Source organism: Carica papaya, chromosome 2 (assembly GCF_054855325.1).
Source record: "Carica papaya isolate Zhongbai chromosome 2, ASM5485532v1, whole genome shotgun sequence".
NCBI lineage: Eukaryota > Viridiplantae > Streptophyta > Magnoliopsida > Brassicales > Caricaceae > Carica > Carica papaya.
The window spans coordinates 1,971,480-1,998,966 of record NC_142310.1 but is presented as its reverse complement, the minus strand read 5'-3'; the positions used below and the strand labels follow the sequence as shown (position 1 = coordinate 1,998,966).

The window sequence follows — 27,487 nt, the reverse complement described above, 5'->3', positions numbered from 1 at the left end:
TGAACTCAATTGTAGCGGATCATTTCTCCTGTTCACTGAATCTTGAGTGCTTTCCTAGTTTATTTCTGGGACCCACAAAGCGTCGTTGTTGGTAAACGCAACCAAATGAAAAAGGAAAGCATCATTCTTCCTGTCAAACTTTCAGGTCCCTCCATAAAAAAAAGCCACGAAAGCTCCATGAGTCGACCAAGTTCTCTGCTTGTTATGTAAGCTGTAACCAAAGAACAACTTCTTTTCTTTCTATCATTTCCGAAATGACCGAACTTTGTTATCTCTTCCTCTGTTTACCCAATCTAAATACCCATCATAAAAGCTGAAACTGGAACTGAAACTTACAGAATTGTTTCTCTTTCTTTCACGAAGGGATAGAGAAGGTTATTATGTTGTGATCACCGGTGTGATAAGAGCTCTTCTTTCTGATTCCTGCAAGCTATGGCGATGGATTCGGTTAATGGGTTTGGCCACCACTGCAAGGAGACGACGGCGTCGTTTAAGAGCTGGGCGCAGCAGACGGAGGAGAGTTATCAGCTCCAGCTGGCTCTGGCGCTGCGGCTTTCTTCGCAGGCTGCTTCTACCGGTGATCCCAATTTTTTATTTTTTAATCCGGATGAGAATCGAGAAAGTGGCTCGTCTTCTGGTTCTGCAGAGGCTTTGTCTTATCGATTCTGGGTACCTCTCTTCTTCTTCTCTTTTTTGGCGGCTTCCAATTTTTTGGGCTGGTTTGTGGGTCGATCTGTTAGAAGATCTGGGTGGTGTTTGATTGCCGAGAAAATTCTTGATTTCAGTTGCATTTGGTTTGATAATAATGTTTTATTGAAATGTTGAGAAAAAGTTTAGCGAGAGGGGTTAGCTTTTCCTCTTGTTTAAAATTAAATGAAGGCTTTTGATTGCATATACTTGAAAATTTAAGCTATGATCAATTTGACTAGAGAATGATTGAGCACCTGAATAGTAGTTTAAATGGTAGAAAGCCACTGAACTAATGAACAGTAGCTTTTGATTGCATGTATTTGAAAGTTTAAGCTACGGTCAATACGATTAGAAAATGATTGAGCACCTGAATAGTAGCTTTTGATTGCATATACTTGAAAATTTAAGCTACAATCAATATGATTAGAAAACGAATGAGCACCTGAATGGTAGTTTAAATGGTAGAAAGCCACTGAACTAATGAACTTGAGGGTCGAGTTAGAGGTACTCCATTTATCCTGTATCACGCTTCAGTTGGTGCTTAGGTGAAGCCATTAAGATTTGGTTTAAGTGGGTAAAGGGACAAGGATACCGTCAAGCAAGTCTCTTTTATAATTGGAGAATAAATGGATTTTTTATGTTCTTTTTGTTTGTTTGGCCCTTTGTTTTGTTTAATGTGTTAGTTTTTCTGGATTATCTCTTTGAGCATTTATGTCGAGCTCTTGTTATAAGAATTCATCCCGTGGAAACATAGTCTAGTAGATTCACATGTACATGATTGACAGCGCTTTGTGGCCCTATGAGACATTATTTGCCAAGAATAGAGAGATGAGTTACTTATTAATAGTGTTCTGGTGTAATGGTTAGTCTAACTTCGTTTCAGGATTTCTACTTCATTAGAGAAAAATTGGTTAGGAAATGAATGGATTTGTTTATGTTCTTGTTGTTTGTTTGGTTTTTCTTGCATTTAGCACGACTCTTTCTGGATTATCCCTTTGAGCATTAATACCAAGTCCTTGTTATATGACTTCCTCCTGTGGAAACATTGTCTAGTAGATCCACATGGACATGATTGACAGTGTTCTATGGCTTGGATAACATTATTTACCGCGGAATTAACAGATGACAACTTGCTGATAGTTTTTTGATGTTATGGTTAGTTTAACTTTGTTTCTGGATTTCTACCTCCTGAGGAACTCACAAGTATTTTTGATCTTACTTGAGTAATTGAGATTGATTTTTCTCCCTATCCTATGGAAAAGTTAATATCACTTTTTTTCTTAGCTGTTTTAATGGTATTGTTATTTCCTTTAAATGATATTTTGTGATACACGATACCAGTAGTAACTTTGTATCATTTTCTGCTTTTTATGAGCACTAGGTACATGGCTGTCTGTCATACTATGATAATTTTCCAAATGGCTTTTATCTGATCCATGGGATGGATCCATATACGTGGTCTATATGTACTGACCAGCCAGAGATTAGCCAAATCCCATCATTGGAATCACTGAAGTCTCTCGATCCTAGTGATGATTTGTCAGTGAATGTGGTCTTGATCGATAAATCTAAGGATCCTGGTCTGAGAGAAATACAAAATCGGGTACTTAGCCTTTCTAATTCCTGGGTCACTGTAAGAGATGTTATCCATCAGCTAGCAAATCTTGTCTGTAACTACATGGGGTGAGTTTCTAGTTACTGCTATTTTGAAACTTCATCCTAGACATTTCAATGCTGCAGTTATTTTGAGCTAGCTTTCATTGTAATCACAAGGGGTACAGTCTCTCCTGTTGAAGATGGTCTTGGAAGACGCTGGAGTGAGTGCACCAAAGTTCTGAAGGACCGCTTAGGCTCGGTTGTACTCCCACTTGGAAGCTTATCCATTGGCCTCTGTGTCCACCGGGCATTATTGTTTAAAGTAAATCTCATAATGGAACTGTATTAGTTTAGTTTCATTGGTTAATGATTTTCTAATAATTATTGTTTCATTGCATCTTCCTAGATGGTCCTCCTGTCTCTCATTCTTTACTTTTGTAGGTTTTGGCAGATATGGTCAAGTTACCATGTCGAATTGCTAAGGGCTGCAAATATTGTAGAAGGGATGATGCTTCCTCCTGTATTGTGCAATTCATCGATAGGTATAACAATTATATTATGTTTATTATTTTCTCAATTACTGAAATGGTTTTAGGCAGCTACATACATGGTTTTTAATATGTTTCTCACTTTGTACTCATGAAGGAGAGTAGCTTTGAACTACCAAAGTTGGTCAATCAGTCACTGTACATTTCAATCTGTTAGCTTAAGTGTGTATAGCAACACAAGGGGGGTGAAATAGGTATTTCAAATTTAAATAACTTAAAGTAAGAACTCAAGCACCAAGAGCAAATTAATTAAGCAAACAAAAGCTCATTCACAATGCATAGCTAAATTGAAATGCATAAATTGAAGAAAATAGGGAAAGTAAATTGCAAATCAATTGGAGTGGTTTGTATGAGAACTAAGGAACAAAGACAAGCTAAATTCCAGTTTTTTATAGGCTTCTATTTCATACGATTGTTCTGATTGAAGCATAAAATGTATTATAGTTTAGTTTCAAATATTAATTCTAGGTTTGGAAGCAGTTTACTTCAAGTACAGTTGATACATAGCTCTAATCTTGTAGTTGTAGGATGATTACCCTGTCAATCCAGGATTTAATTGGTGTCATGATTGAATAATGATTCTAGCCATAGAAAACAGTTAGTAGCTTCTACGAGGAGGAGAATCATGGAAGGTAAATATCCGTAAGTGTTCCCTTATTTCATATATATATAGATTTATGAGTTATAAAATTGTAGAAATTTTCCTTGAAAGGATAATGAAATTGTAATTGAAGATCAATTTAATGGGAAAATAGCAATTAATTACTTTTTTTAGGAAAAAAGATGTACCAATTAATTTACATTAAATTTTTAGTAAAAATTATCATTTTATTTCTGTATCAGATAATATATATACTTGGTTAAATACTTTTCTCCAAATTTATGGGAAAAAATTTTAAAAACAATAAAAGAAAATTTATAAGATATTTTCCTGTTGTCCTTACATTTCAAAATAATAATAATATAATGTCATTGGGGCAGTTGCCCCCACAGGGGTTCTGGTTCCCAGCACAAGGAAGCTTTCAGTGGGATCATTGTCTCCCTCCTTACATCTCAAGTTTTATTATCATTTTTTTGAAATAAAAAGTATAAAATGTATTAACAAGATACCAAATGAGTACCACCCACGTATAAAATCATTTACAAATTAGTTAGAAAATCAATGACATTCCTAAAATCGTTCATTCTAAATATGTCATGACCTAAAATAAAAGAGTCAAAAGTATTAATCCATGTATCTGTAATATTAATAGTCTCCCTCTCATTGCGCTCAAAAGCTCTAGCATTTTTCTCCTTCCAAATCACCTAAAACATTGACAGTGGGACAAGCTTAAGATAAGTTTTCTTCTTGCTAATTCCAGCCTGTGCCCAAAGCTCTTCCTTCACTGACCCTGCCATCAGATAATTGATTCTAAGGAGCCCATATATCATGCACCATAAGTTATACACAACTTGGCACCGTAAAAGGATATGGTCGCAAGATTTGCATCCATCTTACATAAAAAACATCAGTTTACAAGATTACATAAAAAAACCTTAAAGAATATGGTTGCAAGATTGCATCTCAAGTTTTAATTATCTATCTCAGATCGCATAAGAAACAGGGTCAGTTTTTTTCTTTTTGCAGCCTCGAGCTGTGATGAAATATAAACTGAAAATTATTTCTCTCGGAAAAACCTTAAGATGTATCACACTTTTTTTCTGTGACTTTTGACTGTACACTGGTGATTACTAAACTGACATATAAACCTAATCAAATAGACTTCACTCTACTATACTGAACTCACAAACCTAATCAAATAGACTTCACTCTACTATACTGAACTCACAAACCTAATCAAATAGACTTCATTCTTGCAGGCTTTGGTTGTGTGCAGATGGTTGTATATCAGGTGTTAGAGTGCTTGTTTTAATGGTCTATTGTACATAAGTTGGATTTTCATTGTAAGCAAGCTAAGTTGCTCGACTGATAGCTGTTTTGGCCAGATATGGCGAGTGGTTGTTTATCTTCAAGTAATATTCAAGTGATTTTTGCAGGATAGCTTATTGCCTTTTAGCTTGTATTTTCCCTTTCTTCAACTAATATATTTCATTTTCTATCAAAAAAGTTCAAGTTGATTTCGTGTTTCATGATTTTATATTTTATCTTTTTAAGAACTTGAAGTAGCCTTTTTAAGGTTTCACTTCTAATTTATTTCCAATAGTATCTCATTAAGTAAACTGAATGGCTAGAATTAGGGATAGATGGGTACGTGTTTTTGATTCTTTGATTTTGGGTCATAGCATTTGTAAGTCGGAGTATTTTGGGAATGGCATTTATTTATTAACTGAGATATAAATATTTTGTGAATAGGTGGCACTCCCTTGGTGCCATATAATGATACTACATTCTTTTTATCTAAAAAAAAAGGTATCTCGTTAAGTAAACTAAAGGGGATATCTTTCTCTATGTGCTAATAACTAATGCGTACCATTACAGGGAATATTTGGTTGATTTGTTTGGAGACCCAGGAGCCTTGAGCCAGCCTGATTCCTTGCTCAATGGTGCATCTTCAGTCTTAGTTTCTTCACCGTTATGTCATCCGAGGTTTAAACAAGCTGAAAGTGCTATGAACTTCTGCGCATCAGCCAAAACGTATTTCTTTGACAAACTTTCACATAAGCTTGAATTCAATGATGGTCCCTCAGGTGATTACTTCATCTTTCCAGGCATTTACTACGAAACATATTTTTATGTTTAATTACTTGAGGTGGTTGTCACTTGAAATTGCGAGTTTTTCTTCTAAGCTGTTGCCTTTAGTGCATTTCACTCGTATACCTCATTACCTCTCTCTTTTTGTGGTAATTTCTTGACAAGCAATATTATTATTCCATCTTTGTTTCAGTTCTAGTGGTGAACTGATACGGTTCTGTGTTAAGTACTAGAAATTTTATATTCTGTTACCTTATATTTTTTATTCAAATTCAGTGTTATTGAAAAGAATAGTAAGCATAGGGGAGAGTATTCGGTCAGTTTGGTTAAAAAATTTCAAAAACTGAAGAATTTGACTGAAGTGCCATAAACGATCGAGCCAACCAAATTATCTGTACCAATCAAAACTGAACCAACCAAATAAACTCGGTCGGTTTGGTTAATAACTGAATAACCAAAAATGAGTTAACAAAATTTATTTTTTTTGAATTTTATCAACATATTAATTAAGAACCTTAATTAAGCATATATGTACGAATATTAAACGATATATATATATATATGTATAATTATTAATTTAATATATGTAATTATTAATTTTTAAAAAAAATTGTAGTAATTTAATACTTATTTATTAATTTAAAATAATTAAAAACCTTAATCAGCTTTTCAGTCGGTTCAGCTTACAATTTTTGCCGAAACCAAACCAAGTAAGAGATAAGTTTTGTGGCTTCTAACCGATTCAACCAAAAAATCCAAATGAACTGAATCTTTCTCCCCAATCGGTTTGATTCATTCAGTTTTTTCTTTTGGTTCCGTTTTTACTCATTTTGTGGTTTGTCTTAAGTAATATAATCAACTTACTATTCTAAAAGCTTAAATCTATAGAGGAAAAGACAATATAGTGTCTATGTTAATATACTCCTTCATGTAAAGTCCATTAGGTTAAAAGTGTGAATGAAGCACCAAACTTCCATATCTTGTGCTGAATTTATTTTCTTTTTTCAATTCAAATTTGTGGCAGTAATCATGATTTGAATTCTAGATTTCTAGCTTTGGTACAGTTTTAAATAATAAATTGAAGTGATTCTGTTAAATACTTAAGCTGATAGGAAATATCGATTAGTAGCAAAAAAAATGTTAGACAACTCTCTAAGAAATGGAAAGGAAGGATCACTATGCAAACTTGATATAGAGAAGGTTTATGATCGTATATTATGGAGTTTCCTCTTGTACATTCGAAAAAAGGTTGGGTTCTGGACCTAAGTGACGCTCATGGATGAAGTCTTGCATTACCACTACCTCTTTTACAGTTATGGTTAATGGTGGACCCTCAGGTTTCTTCAATGCATCTAGAGGTCTCATATATTTAGATTCTCTAACCTTACATTTTATAATTGTAAGGTTCTGAAAGATTGATTAGCAAAGCCAAAGAAAATCAGTTTGAGGTCTACCAGCTGAGGAAAATAAAGAAGAACTGAAAATGATTCATTTGTTTCTTGTGAATGATACACTACTTTTTTTTTTTAACCCGTCACATAGGAGATGTTAAAAATAAGAAGTGTTCTTCTTTGTTTTCAACCAGTATCTAGACTCAAGATCAGTATAGCCAAGATTGAATTGGTACTGATTGGAGAAGGGAAAAATGTAGATCTTCTTGCTGACATTTTGGGTTGTAAAAGTGGCTTCTCTACCTATAAAGTATTGGGTCTGTGATGTAGGGCAAGTAATGATAGAAACCATAATACTTCCTTCAAAATAGAGACATAAAGAGAAAATATAGGGAAGAGAATTGAACGCTAGATAGACAGAGAGAAAAAAGGAATCAAGGTGGAGAATTTAGAAGAAAAATAGAAGAAAATTAGGCAGACATGAAAAATAAGAGACTGAAGGAGATCTTGGATCTCAAGGATCAAATTAGTGACTCAATTTTTACATAATAATCATGAATAGTCTCTAAATATACAAAGATCTGGTATCTTATTTATAAGCATCAAAATACAATCAAAATAGGAGTTCAATAATCTATCTAGGAATTCTGTAAAATAGGAAAATAAACTAATTAATTGAAATAACTTATAGTAGAAAATAACTAAATAAGATCTCAGTCAATTCTTCACTTAGGCTTTTTTTTTTCTTTTTTTTTTTCACATGGGAGGCGACAAGAGGTTCTATGTTTACTTTCGATGATCTTACCGAAAGGGGAATAGGTTTGGTGAACAGGTACTAGTTGTGTAAGAATGATGCGGGAACAGGAAACTATCTTCTTATATGTGCCCTTTTGCATCTCAGCTTTGGTCTATCGCATATAGCTTAATAGAGTTAATTGGGTAATGGCTGGTTTGGTTAGAAAAGAGATTTGGACTCTGATTATTGGGAGGAAAGAAACAGAAGGGCGTTTAAAGACAGAATTTTTTTTTATAGAGTAAATGATACTTGGTTTCAGACTAAGGTTTTTTATTAAGAGGCTTTCTCTTTACACTAGTGAGGATTTAGGGGATTTGGTTGACATATTAATAGACTTGTAAAGTTTTTGTTGCGCCTCTTGGTGCCTTTTAATCTATACTTTTTATTTTAAAAAATTTATTTGAACATGTATTTGTTTTGACTTGGAAATTGTTAAGACTAGTGATCTGTATGTGCTTGGTAGCTTTGCCATGATTTATACCTGCCATCTATACATAATTTGTTTTATTTTCCTAACAGGTACTGCTATTAACCAAGAGGTCAAAACTGGTTCACAGCTCAGTGAAACTTCTGATATAAAACATTTTAACCAGAAAAGCCGATTATCGAATAATAATCAGCCTTTTCTACAGAGGGCTGCTTGGAGTTTCATGCGTAATAAGGATATGCAAATTCAAAACTTATCTAACCTGTTTCCTAAAGTTGTCAACTTTGCACAATTGGTCAAAGGTCCCAGCTTGCCAAGTTTGGCTGTATCTATTGGGTCTAGTCCAATGCCAAAAATTGCTGTCAATTTGGAGTGTATGGAAGCGAATCAAGCAGCAATAAGTAAATCAACTAGTGGACCTTCTCTGAAAGAGGAAGATTTGGATATTCCATGGAGTGAATTGATATTAAAGGAGAATATTGGAGCAGGTAAATTAAATGATTATGAGAATAGAAGGACTTTACTGCTGCATGCTTTAGCAACTGTTTACCATTTTCATACATCCAATATTATATTAGTTTATAGATAGTCTATAAAACCTCAGATGACGGATACTGATACATACTTCTCAGGTTCTTTTGGAACTGTTCACCGTGCAACTTGGCGTGGATCAGTAAGCTTTAATTTCCTTCTTAAATGCTTTCTAAGTCACAATTTAGCAATTTGTTCAGAAAATTATTTGTGTGCTTCTGTTAGCATTATGCACATAGTAATTTGTTCATGAGAAAGTACAGAAAACTTGACTCTTGTATGATTCTTTATTGTAGGACAGGAGTCCTGTAGGACTTCGACATCTGCTGTTTCGTATGTGGACAAAAAATAGTAATTACATTCATGTATAATAAGGAAAATATTCTTAAGGAAAATATTCTTATAGAGATTCAAATTTACTTAAGCTCCAGAAGAAACCCAACATTCTAATTAACTGGATGAAGGAAAATTAGTCCATGCATCTAAATGAAAGATTCTCACTATTGTTGCTGAAATATTCTTTTTCTGTTCTTTTCTTGGGCCTATTTTCTGAGTCTAAAAATTGGAATTTCCTTTTACATCTTTTCATTTAAGGGATGGATTTTTCTTGCCTTTCCCTTTTTAATTGTCTAGACATAATAAATTATATTTCTTGATTCTTATATGGGTGTGTTGTGAAAGACACACTGTGCACCCATTGAACACAATGGGAAAAGGGATTATTTGGATGGGCATCTTATCCGAGGGATATCAAATTAAGGTAAAGACATAATGCCTTATAGGGAACTGGGGCCCCCAATGTCTAGCCCATTGTGCTACATGCAGACCTAAAAATCAGAATGATAATTCAAGATAGTTTCTTCTAACTTTCTTCCCTCCTTTAGAACTCTTTAGATAAGTATTCTTCTAAAGTAACATAACCTGAGATATTTTACTCTCATAAATACTGTCATTACTCGAAGTTGGCAAGAAAAAAGTAGCAGACTCATTTTTATTAAATGAAGTTGGGAATTCCTTTCCTTAAAAAATACTCCCATCCATCACATAGATACTCCTTTTTTGTTTTATTATTTCTTGTTTTTTTTTGTGCGGAAAAGACAACCAGATTAGTATCCACTTTACATGTTCAGTGTCTTTTATTTCACAAACTTTTTTCTCATGCTTTAAGAGCTAAATGCTATTTTCTCCTTTCATCTTTATCACACGTTGGTTTGGTCGTATCACCTTGTATTCTCCTTTTTTGCTATGTAAAATTTACTTTGGTGGAATATCATGTGGTTCTTAGGATGTTGCTGTCAAAATTCTTATGGAGCAAGATTTCCATGCTCAGCGTGCCAGTGAATTTTTAAGGGAGGTAGGCATGATCTACTTTGTGCATCCTAAGAACATGTACATTTTAGGAACAATGGGAAAGTCTAATTCCTATTTCTTAAGGGCCGATTGGCTGTTCTTCTGCTGCTTTTCTAGAATTGATCGTGCTTTGCTGCAATCCTGTGGTTTGCTAGGTTGCCATGATGAAGCGAATGCGGCATCCAAACATAGTTCTCTTCATGGGTGCTGTTACTCAGCCCCCAAACTTGTCCATAGTTACAGAGTATTTATCAGAGTATGGGATAATTTCTGGAATTTTTATTTACGTGTTTCTCTTAATTAGTTCATGTCAAACGGCAGCCTTCTGTGTAATCAGTCCTACAAGTAACTGAAAAGGATATTTGCTTTTTCATTGCAGAGGGAGCTTGTATCATCTTCTGCGGATGCCTAATGCTGGAGAAATACTTGATGAGAGGCTTCGCTTAAATATGGCTTATGATGTGGTATGAATCTGTGACCAGGATGTTTGTTATGCTGGAGCCATTACTAGAAATATTAGGATATTAGTTAGGAAGTGCTAGGAATTATTCCGCACTTGATGTATCCCCAGGCTATGTGCTATCCCCCATCCACAGTTTCTGACCCTGTTTGTTGCTCTGTATAGGCAAAGGGAATGAATTATCTTCACCAACTTAGGCCTCCGATTGTTCATCGTGATTTGAAGTCCCTCAATCTGTTAGTGGACAGTACATATACAGTTAAGGTAAGTTCTAGAAATCTGCTGTGATATACTCAAGGATTATTCACATTATTTATTTTCCAAGTAAATTCCTTTAGCAGATATTAAGTAGGTAATGAAAGTAGATTTCATGGTTATGTAATTGTATGTTAGGTACATTATCTGGAGGGTGTCCATTTTTATTAGAATGCTATTTTCATTCAAATCTTTATCTTATCTGCCAATAATCTTTAAATGGGAATATGTCCTTACCCGTAAATTTTCCTTATCTCTTTCATTTTTTTTTCTTTTGTTTTTGGTTTTTTTTTGCCTGGAGGACATCTTATCCTCTCATGTCTTTTGTAATGGCTTTCCCCCTCTTTAATAAAGTTTCTTTTCTTTTTTTTTAAAAGAAAAAGGATAACCATTTTTCTGATATATTTGTCACATACCAGTCCAAATATTGCATATGCAGTTTGTGTGGTGAGTCCTTGCTGCCTACAGAATGCTTTATTACTTGAAGGATACTCTGAGGAAATGAATTAAGTTCAAAAAAAATAATAGACTGCTTCTTTAAGTATACACAGATGTAGACCACGTTGGATCACCAGTTGACAGGAGATCCACCTCTGAGATTGTACTTTTCTCGAAGGAAATTTAGTGATTAAAGTAAGTAGAATATAGTAGTTTATTCTAGTACAGAATCTAAGTTCAGGACTATGACCCAAGGAATGTGTGAGGTTTTGTGGTTGAAGATGATTTAGAATACTTGAAGATCCAATGGGATGGACCTATGAGACTTTACTACGACAATAAGTTAACAATTAATATCTTATAATACAGTACAACATAACAGAACTAAATATATTGAAGTAGACAGACACTTCATCAAAGGGAAGCTGGATACTATGTTGATTTATACTCCATACACGCCAACCATTTTACAACTTGCAGATGTTTTGACTAAAAGATTAAGTAATTCTGTATTTCGGATGATTATTATCAGGATGAAAAGGGATAGTATTTATTCACCAGCTTGAGGAGAAATGTTTAGAAGTACAAATTAGGGATTGATTAGGGTAGAGAGTATATTAGTAAAATACTCTGGACCTTTGTAGTTTTTGTAATTAATATTATTTGCTTTTGTTGGTACTATTCACTTGTATATGTAATCCCTAATATTTAATGAAATATGTGACAATTAATTCTTCGACAGAATAGAATGAAAAAACTGCTTTATGTTTGATGCCTTTTTCTTTCTTTTATAACTGGGAATATACCTTAGTGCCTCCACTTATTGGTCTACAAGTATGTATTTCTTAAAATCTGGTATATTAGAAGTGTGCTAATTTTATGCAGCTTCAAATACTGTCTTTGGTAGTTCATTTCAGGCATACTTGTAGGATGAATTATTTAAACATTATCTTGGAATAAGATGCTAATTATGATTCAGGTCGGCGATTTTGGTCTTTCCCGTTTAAAAGCAAACACATTTCTTTCATCAAAAACAGCAGCTGGAACTGTAAGTTTTCATTTTGACTTTCATCGGTTATTCTGTCACGTTATTAAAATGCTGTTGATTCTGAATCTACCTATCTTGATTTTTTTTTAATTAGCCGGAATGGATGGCGCCAGAAGTACTCCGTGATGAACCTTCGGATGAGAAATCTGATGTTTATAGTTTTGGTGTAATATTGTGGGAACTTATGACACTGCAACAACCTTGGGTTCATTTAAATGCACCACAGGTTATTTATCTTACTCCTCAGAACTAGTAACCCGTAGAAAATTTGATATTGGTCGTCTTGATGGTTAATTGCTTATGAACTTAAAATTTGATATAAGGAAGCTCCTTCCAGTCCAAGAGACTTTAATGCATGGTTTATATCTCTTCTCCTGATTTCAGTATACTTCTTCCTTAATGAAAAAAGAGATGGTTTTACATAAAAGAGAACCTAAAGAAGGTATAGACACAATAAAATAGAGCAGATGCATCAATTATAAAGAGTCTAGGGTTCTAAATTTTAGTGTCATTAACCAAATAGCAGTACCATTCTAAAAGCTTCATCCCTGCAATGTTATGCGAGAAGTTGTAAGAACATCAGTTGTGTTGCCATTTGTTTTATTATTTCATATAGAATTCTTTTAGTAGTATTTTCTTCTATTGTAATTGTTTACAATAAATATTCTTTTTCGGCATTCAAATCTGCATTCTGGCACCTAGTAAGGCTCGCTCTTACATTTCCTGTTTATCCATTTGATGGATAGTGTTGTTCCATGTTCTAGAGAAGTTATTCATGCAGCATAGAAGCCACCAGTGAGATTTTTTTTTCCAAAAGAATTATCTCTTAAGATTAGGGTTGTTCGTCATAATTGAGTTATGGTTTATGGTCTTTTAGAGATTAATTTGGGTTATTGCAAGGTCAGTGAGGGATGAGTTATGGGCTTGGGAAGAGGTTATGTAAAAATATATATATATATATATAAATCTTATTTCGTTGACTATTTTCTGGGTGGTTTAGAAAGAAAAAAATTGTAAAGTTGTTGAGGGAATAGAGGACGAAATGTCTGAAATTAGGGATAGATGGATGCACTATTTTGATTTTTTGATTTTGGGATATGATATTTATAAAAAAGAAGATTTTGGGAATATCATAAATATACTTATAAAATTGTAAATATCTTGTAAATAGGTGACATCCCCTTGGTGCTGTGATTTATATACTGCATTTTTTTTGTTTCAAAAAATAAAAGGTTGCTCATCATAATAAAACCGCCCTAGGCTCAATAATCTGCCTTATGCAAGCTGCCTCTAACCAATTTACGAGGACCTTTTTCTGAGCAATAATCTTTCCGACTATGATCTACAACTCAACACTCCATCTATTGAACACTTATTTTTAGTTTGAAAAATAGGTTTAGCCATGTATCTGGAACTGGGCACCCAAGTATTTGGTTCAGCCTTTTATGTGGTTATTGGCAACTTGAGTCCTTAATCCTCATAGAGGGGCCTTACTCAGGACCAGTATGAATCATTATATCGCATAGCATAAACAAATTTGGCTCAACAGGTACTATGTATTGTTTTTGCAGGTTGTGGCAGCTGTTGGTTTTAGGGGCAAACGACTTGAGATTCCAAGTCATGTAAATTCTGCAATGGCTTCCCTGATTGAAATGTGCTGGGCTAAGTAAGTGGCTTGCAGTTGCCTAAGCTCCTAAATTTTATGTTCTAATGCAATATTTGAAGTGGCTATCTATTAGGGATTTGCACAGAAATTAAAAAGTGAGAGCGCACACATTAATAGACAGGGCTCAATGACCTTTTGGCACTCTCGGATTTGTTTTTGTCATCTGTCTAGTAGTAAGGCTGTGCTGGCACATGTTTTTCCTGTCGTTAAGCTCAGATTTCACATCTGTTTGGCAGCCAACAAAAACCTCCACTAATTATTAGCCTGATGCTGCCAGCCTCCTCCACTTTTCTCATTTACTTCCTGAAAGTTCTTATTGTTCCCTCACAGACAACTGGAGGTACAATTCTCCTGTTCCTAAACTCTATTCCAAGCATTTTGGCTGCAAATCCTCAAAAAAAAGAAAGCTATACTAGGATCTAACAAACTACCCGATTTCAAAGTTGAATAGATAAAAATAGAACCTATTTTTTAGCACCATTTTTGGTGAGCCAAACAATGTCTTCAACTCTCCTTCGAAAAATGTGTTTTTTTTTTATATCAAAAAGAATTTCCTTCATGACAGAAATGGAATGGTTCACAAAAAGACCAGTTAGAGATGACGAGTCGATGATGAAGGCTGCGAAAATGGCATGGTTCTGGAGTTGGCTCAAAAGCATTTCATTCTTATCGTACCATCAGTACCATGACTCTGATATCAGTTTGAGAATTAGTATGAAGCTTCAAAGAGTAAGAATATACATAATAAACAATGTGCTTTTGCCGCTCTAGTTTACCTCCATAAGAATATAAACCACTGAGAATTTCTCTTTCCACGTAACTGTACTTCCTAACCTTTGGGCTAAAGCTGGAAAATATCTAGAGTTGAATCTTATGTGTAGCTTGCTCATCAAGTTGACAGTTGACGCTAAACGGGTAATGTCTATTGATTGGGAAGTCTAAACCAAATCGAAACCTGATACAAATACTGACACAATCTTAACGAGATATTAGTATTGTTTTTTGTGTTACTAATTCATGCGATTACTTTGTTACTACTCTTCTCTCATTTGCTGACAATATTGTTTGTTCACACTGCAGCAAGCCCGCTAATCGGCCTTCTTTCTCCTACATTGTGGAAGCATTGAGGCAACTACTTGTGAAATCTACATCTCCGCAATCTAGGTCCCAACTCTGATAATTTATCTACCACAGTTTATACACATGTCATCCTATTGATGTCGATATGGTGATAGTCTCCATCTTCTAATGTACAGATATATCATTCTTATATCACAGTTTAATTGAATGGGAGAATTCTGATGAATTGTTGTAAAGTTTTACCCAGTTAGAATACATCCAAAATTTTGAAACTTGATGTGAGACCATAGCTGAAATCTTTTGGATTAGATCGATGGTTGGCATGAATGGATTAAACATTACTACCTTTTAAAACTCGGGTCTTTTACCTATATTAACTTGTTATCGACCCACCTAACATGCCTGATTACGGTGATTATATATATATGGAGTTGGGAAAATCTTTGCCATCTCAGATAGCATTCGAGGAATGTACCAGATTTAGACAAATATAAAAGAGGCAAAGCGACTGACCCAACTGACCTAGGCTTGTTTAGATTTGAGCTTGCTTTCCATTAAAACTAGCATATGTTTTAAGGAACTGGGTAGGGTTAGATACAGTGAAACTTATATAAAATAGCAACAAGATTATCTGTTTTTAATCTCACTCACCAAACTAACAGATTTCATGGGTGGGTTTTTATAAATTAGCTCAATGATAAAATTGAAAAGAACATCAAGATTATGTATTTGAAGATCTAAAAATAATAACCCTTCAAAAAGATTTCTGAGTTAATTATAATTTTCAAAAGTTCTTTAAGATAATTAAGATTTTGTTCTAAAAATTACTCAAATAATTTTTATTACCTTGAGTCATTTGTAAAGAATATAAGACATCTCTTGGTATTATGATAATATAAATGCACACTTAGAATATTATTTGATATTCAGAGTTTAAACCTGTAAAAATTTGAAAAACTCCATTCATTTACTCTTGGTTTGTCATAATTGAATTCTCTCCTGGCTTGTTGTAAGCAGCTGAGTCAACAGTGTATATATATATACATACATGTTAGATATATTTTTATTTTTAAATAAAAAAATCTAATAAAAAATGTTTTCTATTGGAATTACTAACTGGAAAAAAATTTAAATAAAAAAACAATAATTAAGTGAAGTAAAATCGTGGATAAATAAACTAATATCTAAATTGACCATTCATTTAAAAAATTAAGGATTTTTATTTTTTAAAAAAAAAAGTTTCAAACTTTAAAATATTTAGATATACAAAATATTATATTTTTAATAAATTATTAACGCGGTGACTAATGTAAAGAAAAATAATTTATCCAAAACTCCCCAACTCTACAATGGAGGTTAGAAGAGAAAAGAAATTCTCATATTTGCGTGAAGTATAAAAAAGGTTCAATTTTTTCTCTCTTCTCTCCTCCGTTGATATGTGGTGTTCGTCTTATGGTATGTGCAATAGAATTTCTCGAAGCTCTTCTGATTTTCCCTTGAATTAGGAGTATCATTGCAGAGCAGTTTCAGACAACCATCGTCTCTCTCGCTCCATTCCCAATTCATATTACTTCCTCTTATCAAGCATTTGTGATTACTGTCGATTATAGCTCTCGACGACGGCCCTCACCAGCAGGTACTGCCGTTTTCCACTCTGCTGGCAGCTATTCAAGTTTCATGGCGGCTCTTTGTCTCTTAGGTAGATTCAAAACCCATTAACTGAATATGAATGTCTATATCTGTCTCAAAGAATTCTTATTCTAGTCTTCGGACACGAAAGTTTTCATATTTACTTTGCCTATTTTCTATCCATGTTAGATTAAATACTGGGTCCAGTTCATTCAAGGCTATATATCGTTTACGATAAATTTGGTTGAAACCTTGAAAGTACGTGTTCTTTTAGTTGAGATCGTTACTCCCAGTATATGTTTACTACAGTGGTGGATGTACATGATTTATTTTACAACCTGGGTTTAGGACTGGAAAACTTGGTTAATTAACTTAATCTACTCTTGCCGGGTAGGGGAGAGGGTTCTGAGAAGATTGAATTTTAAGTCCAACTTCTCAGCAAAGTTTGGTGTGATGTGAATCACTGTGGATTTTGGCAGTCAAGTTTCTATTAGATTCTAGCTTTTTTAGTTTGAGAAGAAATGTGATGTGCGTTTTAATTTGAATCTCCTAACAGAATTTTAGAAGAAAAGTTAAAGAAATAGATATTACAAATTGGAAGTTCTTTTTTTTTTTTGGGAGTAATTTTGAGGATACCCAACAGGATAAAGGAGAAATATATGTTTATCTATACACCCATGCTCCTATGCAGCGAGTTTATAGTTGGAAATCTTACATGGTTTGAAGTTGATTGGTGTTTACGAGAGAGTTTGCTTTATGAATGTTCCTACGTGATGATTTTCTTACTGAACTTGAAACTCTTTGGCTATTTCATGTGAGTTGGATACTTTTCGAATATTGAATAGTGGTCTTTGGGAACAAGGCAACTCTTTTAAATGACTGAGCATGGTTTTTTTAACCTGGAACTGATAATGGTTTTAGAGTTCTATTGTCAAGTGAGCTGATATGTTACCAGCTAAGAATATATGTGATCTGTTATAGTTAGAGTTATATCCGCTTATGACTCAATATTTGAGATTAAGATATGAATTCTTTAGTTATTTGGTGGGAATTGGTGATCTTTTCTGGATGTGAATATCATAGGATTATCCATTGGCAATATTGATGTTGTATTTATATGCTTATTGATTGATTTACAGTCACTATAACCCGTCTTCAATCTGGGACAAGCGATATTTGTCGTTGAGTAAGTTATGTATCAATATATATGTGATATGATGTGAGTGAGCTCATGAGATCCCGTCTTTGATAACATGTAGAGACGTTATTCCAAAAATTTAAGACAGTAATTCTGATTATGTGGGCATGTGGAGTTGTATCTTTGGGCATTAATTGGGTAATTTGGGCATGGAAAGGAATCAATAGCAAGGAGAAGCATCTCAGCCTTATCCCCCTTACCACCTTTTGGATGGTGTGGAAGGAAAGAAATAGGAGAGCTTTTGAGGGTAAGGTAGAAGGTTTTGATAGGGTTAAAAATAGTTGGTTCCAGACCTTAAGTCTTTTGATTAAGGGTCATACGATTTACTTGTTTTGAGGATTTTGGGGATGTTATTGACATTTTGATTGATATATAAATATTTTTGTATACGGGTTTGCACCCCCTTGGTGTCTATAGATGAATCTTTTTATATTTTTTATTTTAGACAAATATGAAGTTGTATCAATTTTGATGCAATTCTTCGATGATATGATTGCTCTTTTGTGAGATTTTGACTATATTGATTATGCTATTTGTTAATATGCCTTTATATAGTATGATCTTAACTTTATCGAGACGTGTGAATTATGGAATTGGAACGTGATTTTCTTTATATTTGATACTCGTGGTTATGAAATGAAGAGTTGAGATTTTACAGTATACTCGCTACGTGGTTTACTAAATTTGTTGTTTTTCTAGTTAATTCCATTTATTTCTGTCATCTTTATGAAAATATTCTGTTTTAAGTAGTTCTCTTTTTGTTTTTTGAAAAGGTGAATTATGACAGGCCGGATTTGCTATCAGTAGAAGGTGTTTAACTGGGCAAAAAGCTGTGAACTCCTTTGATTCCAAATTGCAAATAACATATTGGACCTGTTCTGGTTACTGCTGTATCCCATTAGAAAGTAGTTAAAAGAAAAACACCAACCGTTGGCATTTATGGCAGCGAGAGCTGAATTACAAAATACATGCTCTCTCCTTCTTACACTTACAAGGAGGACCACCAAGGATGTTTTTTTTAGAGTGTCTTCTTCCCCAGTTTATTGGAATAAGATTATATGCAGTAATTATCGTTATCGATACTCTTCTTCATCAATCCCTTTTCTTTCTCCAATAAGAACCACAAATGTTAAGATGATGACCGAACAATTGAATGTAAATGTTCATATCACGGAAAGAGGCAGATGTAAGAAATACAGTATCACTGCTGCTTCTGATGACAATTGCAATAGTAGAATTAGTAATGACAATTGCAATTACCTGAAACTGAGTGATGAGGAACTTATGAGTCAATGTGAGATGAAGACATTCAAGGCATCAGGGCCAGGAGGTCAGCACCGCAACAAGCGTGAGTCTGCTGTGCGTCTCAAGCACCTCCCTACTGGCATTATTGCTCAGGTCTCTCTCTATTTTGTCTTATTTTATCTTTCAATTCATAATTTTACTGCTACTCGTGATAACAAGGATTGTGGATACAGGCTGTTGAGGATCGCTCACAACACATGAATCGTGCATCTGCCTTGGCACGACTTCGTACTCTATTGGCTGTTAAAGGTTCTCTCTGAAACTGTGATTAGGGATTGTTTTGCCATTAAAAAAGAATAATCACCATTAACCATGTTTAAATAATATGTACTTGCTAGTCAGGAACGAAGTCCATCTTGATGCATATTCACCTCCTCTAGAGCTTCTTCAGATTCTTCCTCCCAAATCCACCATCAGGGGATCACATTGTGGTCCACAAATTGGACCCAATAATCCTAAATTCCTTCTGGTATTTTGCTTTTAGGCCATTTTAACAAGTGATTGAAGCTCTAGCATTACAAAATAATCCTTCTAATACTTGTCTGCACCTGTAGGGAATGCAAGCTCTACTTGATCTAATCTTTGCTGTCGGTGGCTCTATATCTGACACGGCCAAATTGGTTGGGTAAATGTACTTGATTTTCTATGCTTTTATCCCCACTTCCAGGAATTTTTCCTGTTGGATTACTATCATATATATCGAATGTTTCTTGTAACGTATTGAATAGACAAGTTTGAACTCTTTTGTTTTAAAGAAAGTTTGACTTCTTCTGACTGTTTCTATCAGGGATTTTTTTGTATAGTTTGAGTGCCATGTATAGGGGTGCATTACCCTTATCATGCTTGGCATATGCAATTGGTTGATTTTGAGGTCTAGAAGTTCTCGCACCTTATGATTTCTCTCCATTGGATATCTCAGGTTGAGCACTGGTGCCCTGTCACGTTTGATACTATCAGATGATTCTATGAGAATGGCAGTGAATGAGCTGAGGGCTTCTCAGGTATAATACCGATTAGCTATTATAGACTCGTAATTGTGTCATACAAAAGGTAATCACCCTTGAGCAAACTGGTTCAGTAGTTTTGGTGAGGTAATAATAGGAGTGACTTTATGATTTTTTTTAGCAATATTAGTTGAGAAGATAAAATCATACATGAAATATTGTTGAACAAAAATGTTTTTACAGTACATACAATTATTTGCTTGCAGCATTTATTTTTGTGGATAAAGAAATATTGTTGGAACCACAGAAAGTCGATATAAGAAATTTTTGGGGAGAATAAGGCATCCTCCTTCAGAAACCAAAATAGACAAAGGTGTAAAGAAGAAACTCGAAGACAAATAGCAACTCAATCACTTTGCAAAATGGATAGGCACTCTCGGAAACTAATTGTGAGTCTTAGCCCATAAAAAGGAAAGAAGCTTTATGTAAGGCTGAAGACTCCAAATTGCCTAACCTGCCAAATCAAAATCTTCCACATCAGAATTGTCGCTTCTTTGTCCCTGGCTTGGGAGAATATAAAAGGGAAAGCAAACTCTTAACAGTCTATCACCATACCATCTATCCTCTCAAAAATTCACTACACCCACTAGCCAGCTTAAAACCTACAAAATTTGTTACACGGTGCCCAATGCCTGCAAGTCCATCTCCATAAATTGTTTCCATGGAGTCTTCATTTTTCTAATCCTTAAACCTCTTCCTTAATACCAAAATTTGCCTGAATCACCTCCCACCATGATTCACTCTAATAATTCATGAATTTCCAAAGCCATTTGGCTAGTAAAGGCTCATTCATCTTAATCAAAGATCTAATGGCCAGCCTTTCTTCCCTATTCAGCCTTTTCACCTATTTCTACAACATCAAATGATAGCACTTTTGCTTTCACATTTTCACCCCATAAAAAATGGTATTATAAAGGTTCCAACAGACTAGCAACCTTTGCTGGAAAAGGGAAAAGGGACAAGAAGTAAACAGGAAGGTTGGATAAGTTGCTCTTAATTGAAAGGAGATTTGGAGTGTTTGGCGTACACCTCAAAAAACTCAGGCCTGCTGTCTGATGATGACTTTTGGTCTTCCCTGTTCCAGTAATCGATGTTTGATATTTTCTAGTTTCGTGTACCAAACGTAGCTTTCATATCATTAATAGACATATATCTTTCTTGTAATTCCTTTTTCATCTTGAGTTTCTTTAGCTACATTTGATAGTGACCTTTCCTTCTTCCAGAACAAGCAACCAATTTTCTTTTTTTTCATAGAACTACAAGGTTGAGAACTTTTGGGATTTTTTGCAGGGAATGAAGCCTCTCAAGTAGTATTTAGCTGCTACTTCTGTCTTAGGTATTATTTATTTTCCTTTCATCTATTAGTACAATCTTTGTAAACAACATATTCATCTGTTTAATTATCCTGTATTGCAGATATCTTGTTTTATTTTCCATAAAGACTGCAAATATAATGAGTCCAGTGCTTGCACAGTTGATAGAAATCTATAAGGAAGAAAATGGAGTACGATCTAAACAGCAATTCCAATTTCATTTTGTCATCTAAGAAGAAATAACTATTTCTTCCCGATTCCAAAGTTTGATTGAACGAATTGATGTCTTTAAGTGAAGGTGAGAATAAATAAGCATACCCTTCAAATTATACTCTGTTACTTGCTCTTAGAATAACTGTGTTCTAAGCGGTCTTCACTACAAAAATGTACTTCTAATAGATTAGGTTGACTGTAGAACTTGAACAGAATATAGTCTGGAGCTTAATTTGAATTCTTACCAAGATACAGGTGTTAATAAGGAAAAAAAATTATAGCTTTATCAGTTCTATGCTCTCAGATAATGCAAGTGCCCCTTATGTGATCTGATGGATGAGTACTAGCTCTTATTAGAATTCAGTGTTTTCTGCTATGTTGTTGAAGAAATGAAAGTGTCTATTTATGGGTTTACAAATAACTGAAGAAGCTAAAAATTTCAACTAAATTTAGATTTTATGTTATCCACTTACTAAATCCAGAAAATCAAGAAGTAATAAACTGAAGTTAATCTAATTCAAAAAATTAAAGAGCAGCAAACTGAAATTAATCTAATCTTCAGTGACCAAATCTAATTAAAATAGGTCTCAATTTGAATCAACCTTCGACGGTATACACTAATGTCAATCGTCCAATTGCTTCAATTTGAATTATCCAAAGAATGTGTTATGTAAATTAACTATAAAAATTGACAATTAAAATTTATTTACCAATTCAATAGAAGCTCAAAGAGGTGATTAAACTCCTAAATAGTGATAAAAGTATAAAGAAATATTGGGTTCCCTATTTCTGTTCCTAAACAAAATATAATGTCATGAGCCATTAATAAAAGAATTATCTATTTAGATAACTTTATTATGGTCTAATTCAATATGGAATGAACTTAATATTAATATATTATTTCATAACTTTCTTCTATTTCCATTTTAAGTATAATTGATCTAGTAAAAATTTTAATTAGTGTTAGACAGAGGGATCTTAAGCTGAGAAATAAATTCTACAAACTAACAAAGGGATCCTGAAACAACCTCAATAATTGAGTTTATTGAGATTCATGATGTAGTAGATACTATTACACACACAAGCATGCTCAATGTAATGGAAGTTTTTGATCTAAAGGAGATTTGTATGACTTCATAGATGAGGAAATATTCTTGCTTTCGTCCAATCGTTAGTAATTTGATTATTTCTATATAATAGCAGACTTGTAACTTCCTATTAAAACCAAAAAATATATGCTTATGAATAAATGGAAGTTTTCTAAGGAAAAAAAAAATTAGTTATTCAGGAAGACCTCGTAGAGATGAGAGAGCGATTTAAAGAGAGCCAAATCAGGAGTCAGGAACCAAGAAAGACTGAGCAGCCTTCAATTATTCCGAGCAAAGAAAATAGGATAGTGTATGATCAAAAGTTACAGAAGAGAAGAAACAATGTTGGCTATGCAAAATATTTCTTATTTTTTATGTACATGTTAATACATCAAAATACATATGTACATCGGTATGAGCGTGTGCGTGACAGTTACATACAAAAAACAGTTTATTAGAAAATACAAAAGTGCATTTTTTTTTTTTAGTCTTATCATTTCTAATGAAGTGATTTCAGCCCAATGATCGTCTTAGAGTGAAATTAACTTCAGTGTTTCAGCATATTCCAGCAGGTACTCTCAACAATATGATTCACTCAGAAACATGTATTTACTTATCTGTGAATAATAACTACTTCTCTGCTATAGTCTTACAACTATTGCCTATTTGATAAGCTTGCTGATGGAATCTTCATACCTCAGATTACACATCCAGCACCTGCAACATTCCAGCAAATAAGGAGTGTTGAACTACAATCATAAATAAAATGCAGTAACAAGCACTACATATATTATACACATTAGATAAACAAAAAATTTGACCCCATATACAAGCTTTTCGAAAACCAAGAGATCTTCATTCAGAGGAGAGAGAGAAAGTGGAAGAGAGAGTCAGCAAAATAATACCAACAGAGAGTTCAAGAAAAAGAGGTTTCAAATGAAATGTGAAAACTTCAATGTTTAGTATTTTATTCACAAAAAATAAAGCATCACAACTTGCAGAACCTCATGGGTACATCTTCCACCAAGAACAATGAATATTCAGTTCATGGGAAAAAGCCGTGTCTTAAAGACATCAAATACAAAAAAGACCATTTTGAATCTCCACCTAATATTCACCATGCAGGGATATGTCAGAGTCTCATGCTCTGGATCTGGTCATAGAACATGCTAGTGTGAAATCCTGAAACAAGCAGACTGCTTGCTTCTCACCAGCCTATGGCGAGGCTCATCTAACAAAACCTCTGATCTTTTAAAGAACAACTCTTTGAATTAATAGTTTGATGAATTTATTCATGATTAATATGTGTAGTTGTGGAGAAGCTAATACAATTAGATCCCTATTACAATTCTAGTAATCATAGTCCTAGTTTTATTTCAATTCCTAACTTTTTTTTCTGAAATAAGTTCAATTCCTAATACAAAACTAATCATAACTCTAGGAATCATAGTCCTAACTTTATTCCAATTTCCTAATCTCTGTCTAGATCTAAATATTTTTTTATAGAAAAAAGATATTCTTAATTTAACTAGAAATGTATGAAAATCGTATCTATAAGTAATAGAAATTGAGTTCATATGAAATTCCAAGTAAAATTAAATTACTGCATTACAAATTCTATTAGATTCCAATTTCACCTAGAATTCCCTGTGACCTTAAGTTTTATTCTTGTAATTAAAACTTTCACCCCTTCTAATCTGTGTAAATTTTTAATGAACTCGACAAAAAAAAATTTATTTCTGCCATACATAGCAAAAGAACTTTGTTTAAGACACATGATTCGCAGCAAATATATTATTTCAAAAGAAAATGATTTATAGCAAACACAACTTGGTCTTAGCATGAATTGTAAACAGAAGGATGCTGTACACACACATGGACAATAAAGATGCATTTCTAATAAAGCTAATACTGAACAAGCTCTAGGGAAATTATCTCTCTCTTATTTCTGCCTCTTTTTTCATGATGCCTAGGAATGGGAAATCAGATTTTTCGCTTTGAATTCCAGAGTTCAACATCCTGCAAACCATGATGTTCCAAAATCAGAATTAGAGATGCACATAGAACGATGGAGCATACAGAACCACATTCTGGACCACTATTATCAATAAAGCACCAAGAAGGCACCATCCATCTCTAGAATTATAATAGTTATTATTATTAAGGAATACAAATGAGATTACCCGCCAAAGCTTTGGATGAATATCCTTCTTTTCAGTCTCTGTCATTGTTCTCCAATGCAAATTGATCATTCAGTTCTTCATAATAGAAATGATAGCAAGCAGAGGTGACACCTAAAAGCTTGAAAAGAAGCTCTTTTAGTTTTCCCAAATCTCTGCATGCAACATGATTGTTCATGGCCCTGATCATTTAGAAGAGCACTTCACAATTCATCATAAACATAACTGAGAAAAGCATGTAAACCAACCAAAATCCTTGAATTTCAGCAGATTGCTAATGGATGATATTCACCGGCTTAGTAACTATCCTTAGATTCTCCTTATGGAATCCACATATTCCCCAGGAATAACTGATCTTAGTTTCTTGACGAAACTAGTCTCACGATCTCTAGCAGATAGATCAACGGGCAGCAATGAAGCAATGAGAACAACATTCTCTTCATTTCCAACATTGATTTCATACAACTCATTAAAGACCTTTCGAAACTCATATATCAGTGTTTCATAGAATGACTTATTGGGAGGAATCACATTTATAACCAAAATTCCAAAACGGCAAAGACTTTTTCTAGCAGCCAAAAGAACACCTTTTCTAACAAATTCCAGCGGTGGAGCACTTATACCGTTCATGACATCATTTGAATCCAAATCAACCAGGATAACATCAAAACCTGCACCAATAATATGGTTGTAATCCGAAGGATAGCCATTCTCTTTCTCATCGCCCATTAAGCCCAAATTCCGTCCTTGAGCTCCACAAGAAAGTTTCTCCAGATACTCTATGGCGTCTACAACATGAACTCTAAGTAAGTCCCCATCTTCCTCCAACCCAAAATACTGCCTGGCTACTCTCAAAACTTCTTGATCCACCTCCACACCCACAACCTCAAAACCCAATTTACTTTTTAAAAAACTGAGCAAAGCCCCACCTCCAACACCAACACATAATGCCTTAGGCCTAAAACTAACTTGAATATGCTCCTCAATATATGAACCAATTACAGCAAGACTTGCCACCATTGGTGCCAAGTACGGGTGCACCAAAACACTAACATCAGGCCTGAACTCTACTCTTCCGAATTCTACCAAATCTGAACTAAAACCCGTCTCAGGCACGATTCTAGTCTCTGTTTGAACTAAATTTGGCATCCTTTTAAACCTTAATCTCCTCCTGAACTCTCGTGTACCTTGACAATTACCCGTCTTACTATTACTCTGTATTTCAATGTCCTCAACGAGCATTTCACCAACAAAAGACCCTTTACATTTCCCTAACACAACACTACAAATCACATTATCATCGTAACTGACAATAGGTATCTGAGGATTTCCATTTTCAGAAAAAACTTTAGGAGATAAAACCGTTACCAGAGGTATCAAGCTTTGCTCGAGTCTCTCTCGATCACAGCTCTTCACTGTACGTCGGTAAACAGTAGGTGAATCAACACCATTGACGGGTTCGTCACCAATCAATAGAAGCCGCGAGATGCCTTGAAGGTTAAGGAGGAGCTGGAGGTGACCGGACTCGGTGGAGAAGACCCAGTCGTACTCTCGCTGTTCGGGGACAAACATGACTGCGGCACGGGCCGGTGAACCCACGAGTTGGAACGGTGAGTCATAAACAGCGATTCGAATGAGCCGATGAGATGCGGAAAGAGAAGGATAGGGGATTGTGAAGGTAACGAAGCGAGATGGAATTATAGTCTCAAATGCAGTAACATCAAGTAATTCCGCCATTTGCTTCTGAAATTTTCAAGAACAGAAGCATCCGGGGTTAGGAATTTGGGTTAAAAGATGAGCTTCTTCTTCAAATTTCCCTTGAAAAGTTTTAATTAATGTAAAATTAATATAATATTAAATTTAATTAATAAAACAAAAAAAATCACTAAATAGCATTAAAAAATATTCTGAAATACTTTAATCACTACATATAAGATTTCGCTAATTTTAATTTTAATTTAATATAATTGGAGTCATTAACATAGATTATTTCACTCCTTCTAATTTTAATTTAGCACAAAATATTTTAAATGTAATAATTATATTCAAAATTATATTATTATACTCGCAATAAAATAATTATATTACTCTACATAAAATCTCAAATAAACTAACATAGACCTGCACGTCATTATATAAATTTAGAAAATTGAGAAATATTTAGAAATATATTTAGAAAATTGATCTAATTCTATTTTTGTTCGTTCTGTTTGAAGAAAATGAATAATTTTAAAAAAATTGATCTTTTTTTTAATTATCGAATTTATTTTTAATAATCAACGTGTGAAATTTATAATTCTCATTACTAATATAATCGAAATCATATCTGAATTGATCGTAATATCATTTTAACTGATTCCATCAATATTATTCTGATTAATCTTTATTACAATAAAAATTAAGTCATAATACAAATTAATGAGCCAAATATCATTACACAAATTTAAATGTACATTACATAAACATAAATATTTTAAAAGTTATTATAATAGACTTTTATATTATATTAAGCATCACCCCAACAACTCAATCACTATTTTGAAAATAAATAAAATGTGCAATAATGATTTGACTTATATACCAAATAGG

General features: G+C 33.9%; 3 protein-coding genes across 12 annotated transcripts; 2 read left to right on the top strand and 1 right to left on the bottom strand.

The window, feature by feature from the left end:
* The first annotated feature begins 133 nt into the window (after nucleotides 1–133).
* Nucleotides 134–15,322, top strand: LOC110809160 (serine/threonine-protein kinase CTR1). 2 transcript variants are annotated; one of them, XM_088212553.1, is made up of 15 exons: nucleotides 137–673; nucleotides 2,076–2,373; nucleotides 2,464–2,608; nucleotides 2,728–2,828; nucleotides 5,314–5,522; nucleotides 8,233–8,628; nucleotides 8,773–8,813; nucleotides 9,957–10,025; nucleotides 10,177–10,277; nucleotides 10,401–10,485; nucleotides 10,647–10,745; nucleotides 12,154–12,222; nucleotides 12,317–12,448; nucleotides 13,794–13,888; nucleotides 14,969–15,322. In XM_088212553.1, the coding sequence occupies exons 1-15, from the start codon at nucleotides 433–435 to the stop codon at nucleotides 15,063–15,065; spliced, it is 2,178 nt and encodes a 725-aa protein (XP_088068679.1). In that variant the 5' UTR covers nucleotides 137–432; the 3' UTR covers nucleotides 15,066–15,322. The 2 variants fall into 2 exon arrangements, with proteins under 2 accessions (XP_088068680.1, XP_088068679.1); XM_088212554.1 differs by lacking the exons at nucleotides 13,794–13,888; nucleotides 14,969–15,322 and having other exon boundaries at nucleotides 134–673; nucleotides 12,185–12,222; nucleotides 12,317–12,412.
* Nucleotides 15,323–16,294: 972 nt separating this feature from the next.
* LOC110809150 (Class I peptide chain release factor) lies at nucleotides 16,295–21,919 on the top strand. Of its 6 annotated transcripts, none has more exons than XR_015816795.1 (8): nucleotides 16,295–16,604; nucleotides 18,569–19,193; nucleotides 19,274–19,349; nucleotides 19,439–19,569; nucleotides 19,655–19,725; nucleotides 20,020–20,101; nucleotides 20,311–21,440; nucleotides 21,521–21,919. XR_015816795.1 is itself a non-coding variant. In XM_088212552.1 (8 exons), the coding sequence occupies exons 2-7, from the start codon at nucleotides 18,735–18,737 to the stop codon at nucleotides 21,413–21,415; spliced, it is 840 nt and encodes a 279-aa protein (XP_088068678.1). In that variant the 5' UTR covers nucleotides 16,298–16,667; nucleotides 18,569–18,734; the 3' UTR covers nucleotides 21,416–21,440; nucleotides 21,521–21,919. The 6 variants fall into 6 exon arrangements, 2 of the variants coding, with proteins under 2 accessions (XP_088068677.1, XP_088068678.1); XR_015816794.1 differs by having other exon boundaries at nucleotides 16,295–16,667; XM_088212552.1 differs by having other exon boundaries at nucleotides 16,298–16,667; nucleotides 21,395–21,440.
* A 1,149-nt stretch (nucleotides 21,920–23,068) lies between these two features.
* Nucleotides 23,069–26,715, bottom strand: LOC110809109 (S-adenosyl-L-methionine-dependent methyltransferases superfamily protein). Of its 4 annotated transcripts, none has more exons than XM_088212548.1 (3): nucleotides 24,902–26,715; nucleotides 24,592–24,737; nucleotides 23,069–23,435 (listed from the first exon to the last, which is right to left on the bottom strand). In XM_088212548.1, the coding sequence occupies exon 1, from the start codon at nucleotides 26,633–26,635 to the stop codon at nucleotides 25,208–25,210; it is 1,428 nt and encodes a 475-aa protein (XP_088068674.1). In that variant the 5' UTR covers nucleotides 26,636–26,715; the 3' UTR covers nucleotides 23,069–23,435; nucleotides 24,592–24,737; nucleotides 24,902–25,207. The 4 variants fall into 4 exon arrangements, with proteins under 4 accessions (XP_088068674.1, XP_088068675.1, XP_088068673.1 ...); XM_088212549.1 differs by having other exon boundaries at nucleotides 23,069–24,737; nucleotides 24,902–25,053; nucleotides 25,147–26,715; XM_088212547.1 differs by having other exon boundaries at nucleotides 23,069–24,737.
* Between the last annotated feature and the right edge of the window lie 772 nt (nucleotides 26,716–27,487).

Excerpts from the sequence above, each read along its gene's own strand:
- LOC110809160 (XM_088212553.1), top strand. The coding sequence starts at position 433 with ATGGCGATGGATTCGGTTAATGGGTTTGGCCACCACTGCAAGGAGACG. Across the intron at positions 674-2,075 it reads GTCTTATCGATTCTGGGTAC|ATGGCTGTCTGTCATACTAT; the intron begins CTCTCTTCTTCT and ends AGCACTAGGTAC. Across the intron at positions 2,829-5,313 it reads ATTGTGCAATTCATCGATAG|GGAATATTTGGTTGATTTGT; the intron begins GTATAACAATTA and ends GTACCATTACAG.
- LOC110809150 (XM_088212551.1), top strand. The coding sequence starts at position 18,735 with ATGGCAGCGAGAGCTGAATTACAAAATACATGCTCTCTCCTTCTTACA. Across the intron at positions 19,726-20,019 it reads GACACGGCCAAATTGGTTGG|GTTGAGCACTGGTGCCCTGT; the intron begins GTAAATGTACTT and ends TGGATATCTCAG. Across the intron at positions 20,102-20,310 it reads ATGAGCTGAGGGCTTCTCAG|CATTTATTTTTGTGGATAAA; the intron begins GTATAATACCGA and ends ATTTGCTTGCAG.
- LOC110809109 (XM_088212547.1), bottom strand. The coding sequence starts at position 26,635 with ATGGCGGAATTACTTGATGTTACTGCATTTGAGACTATAATTCCATCT.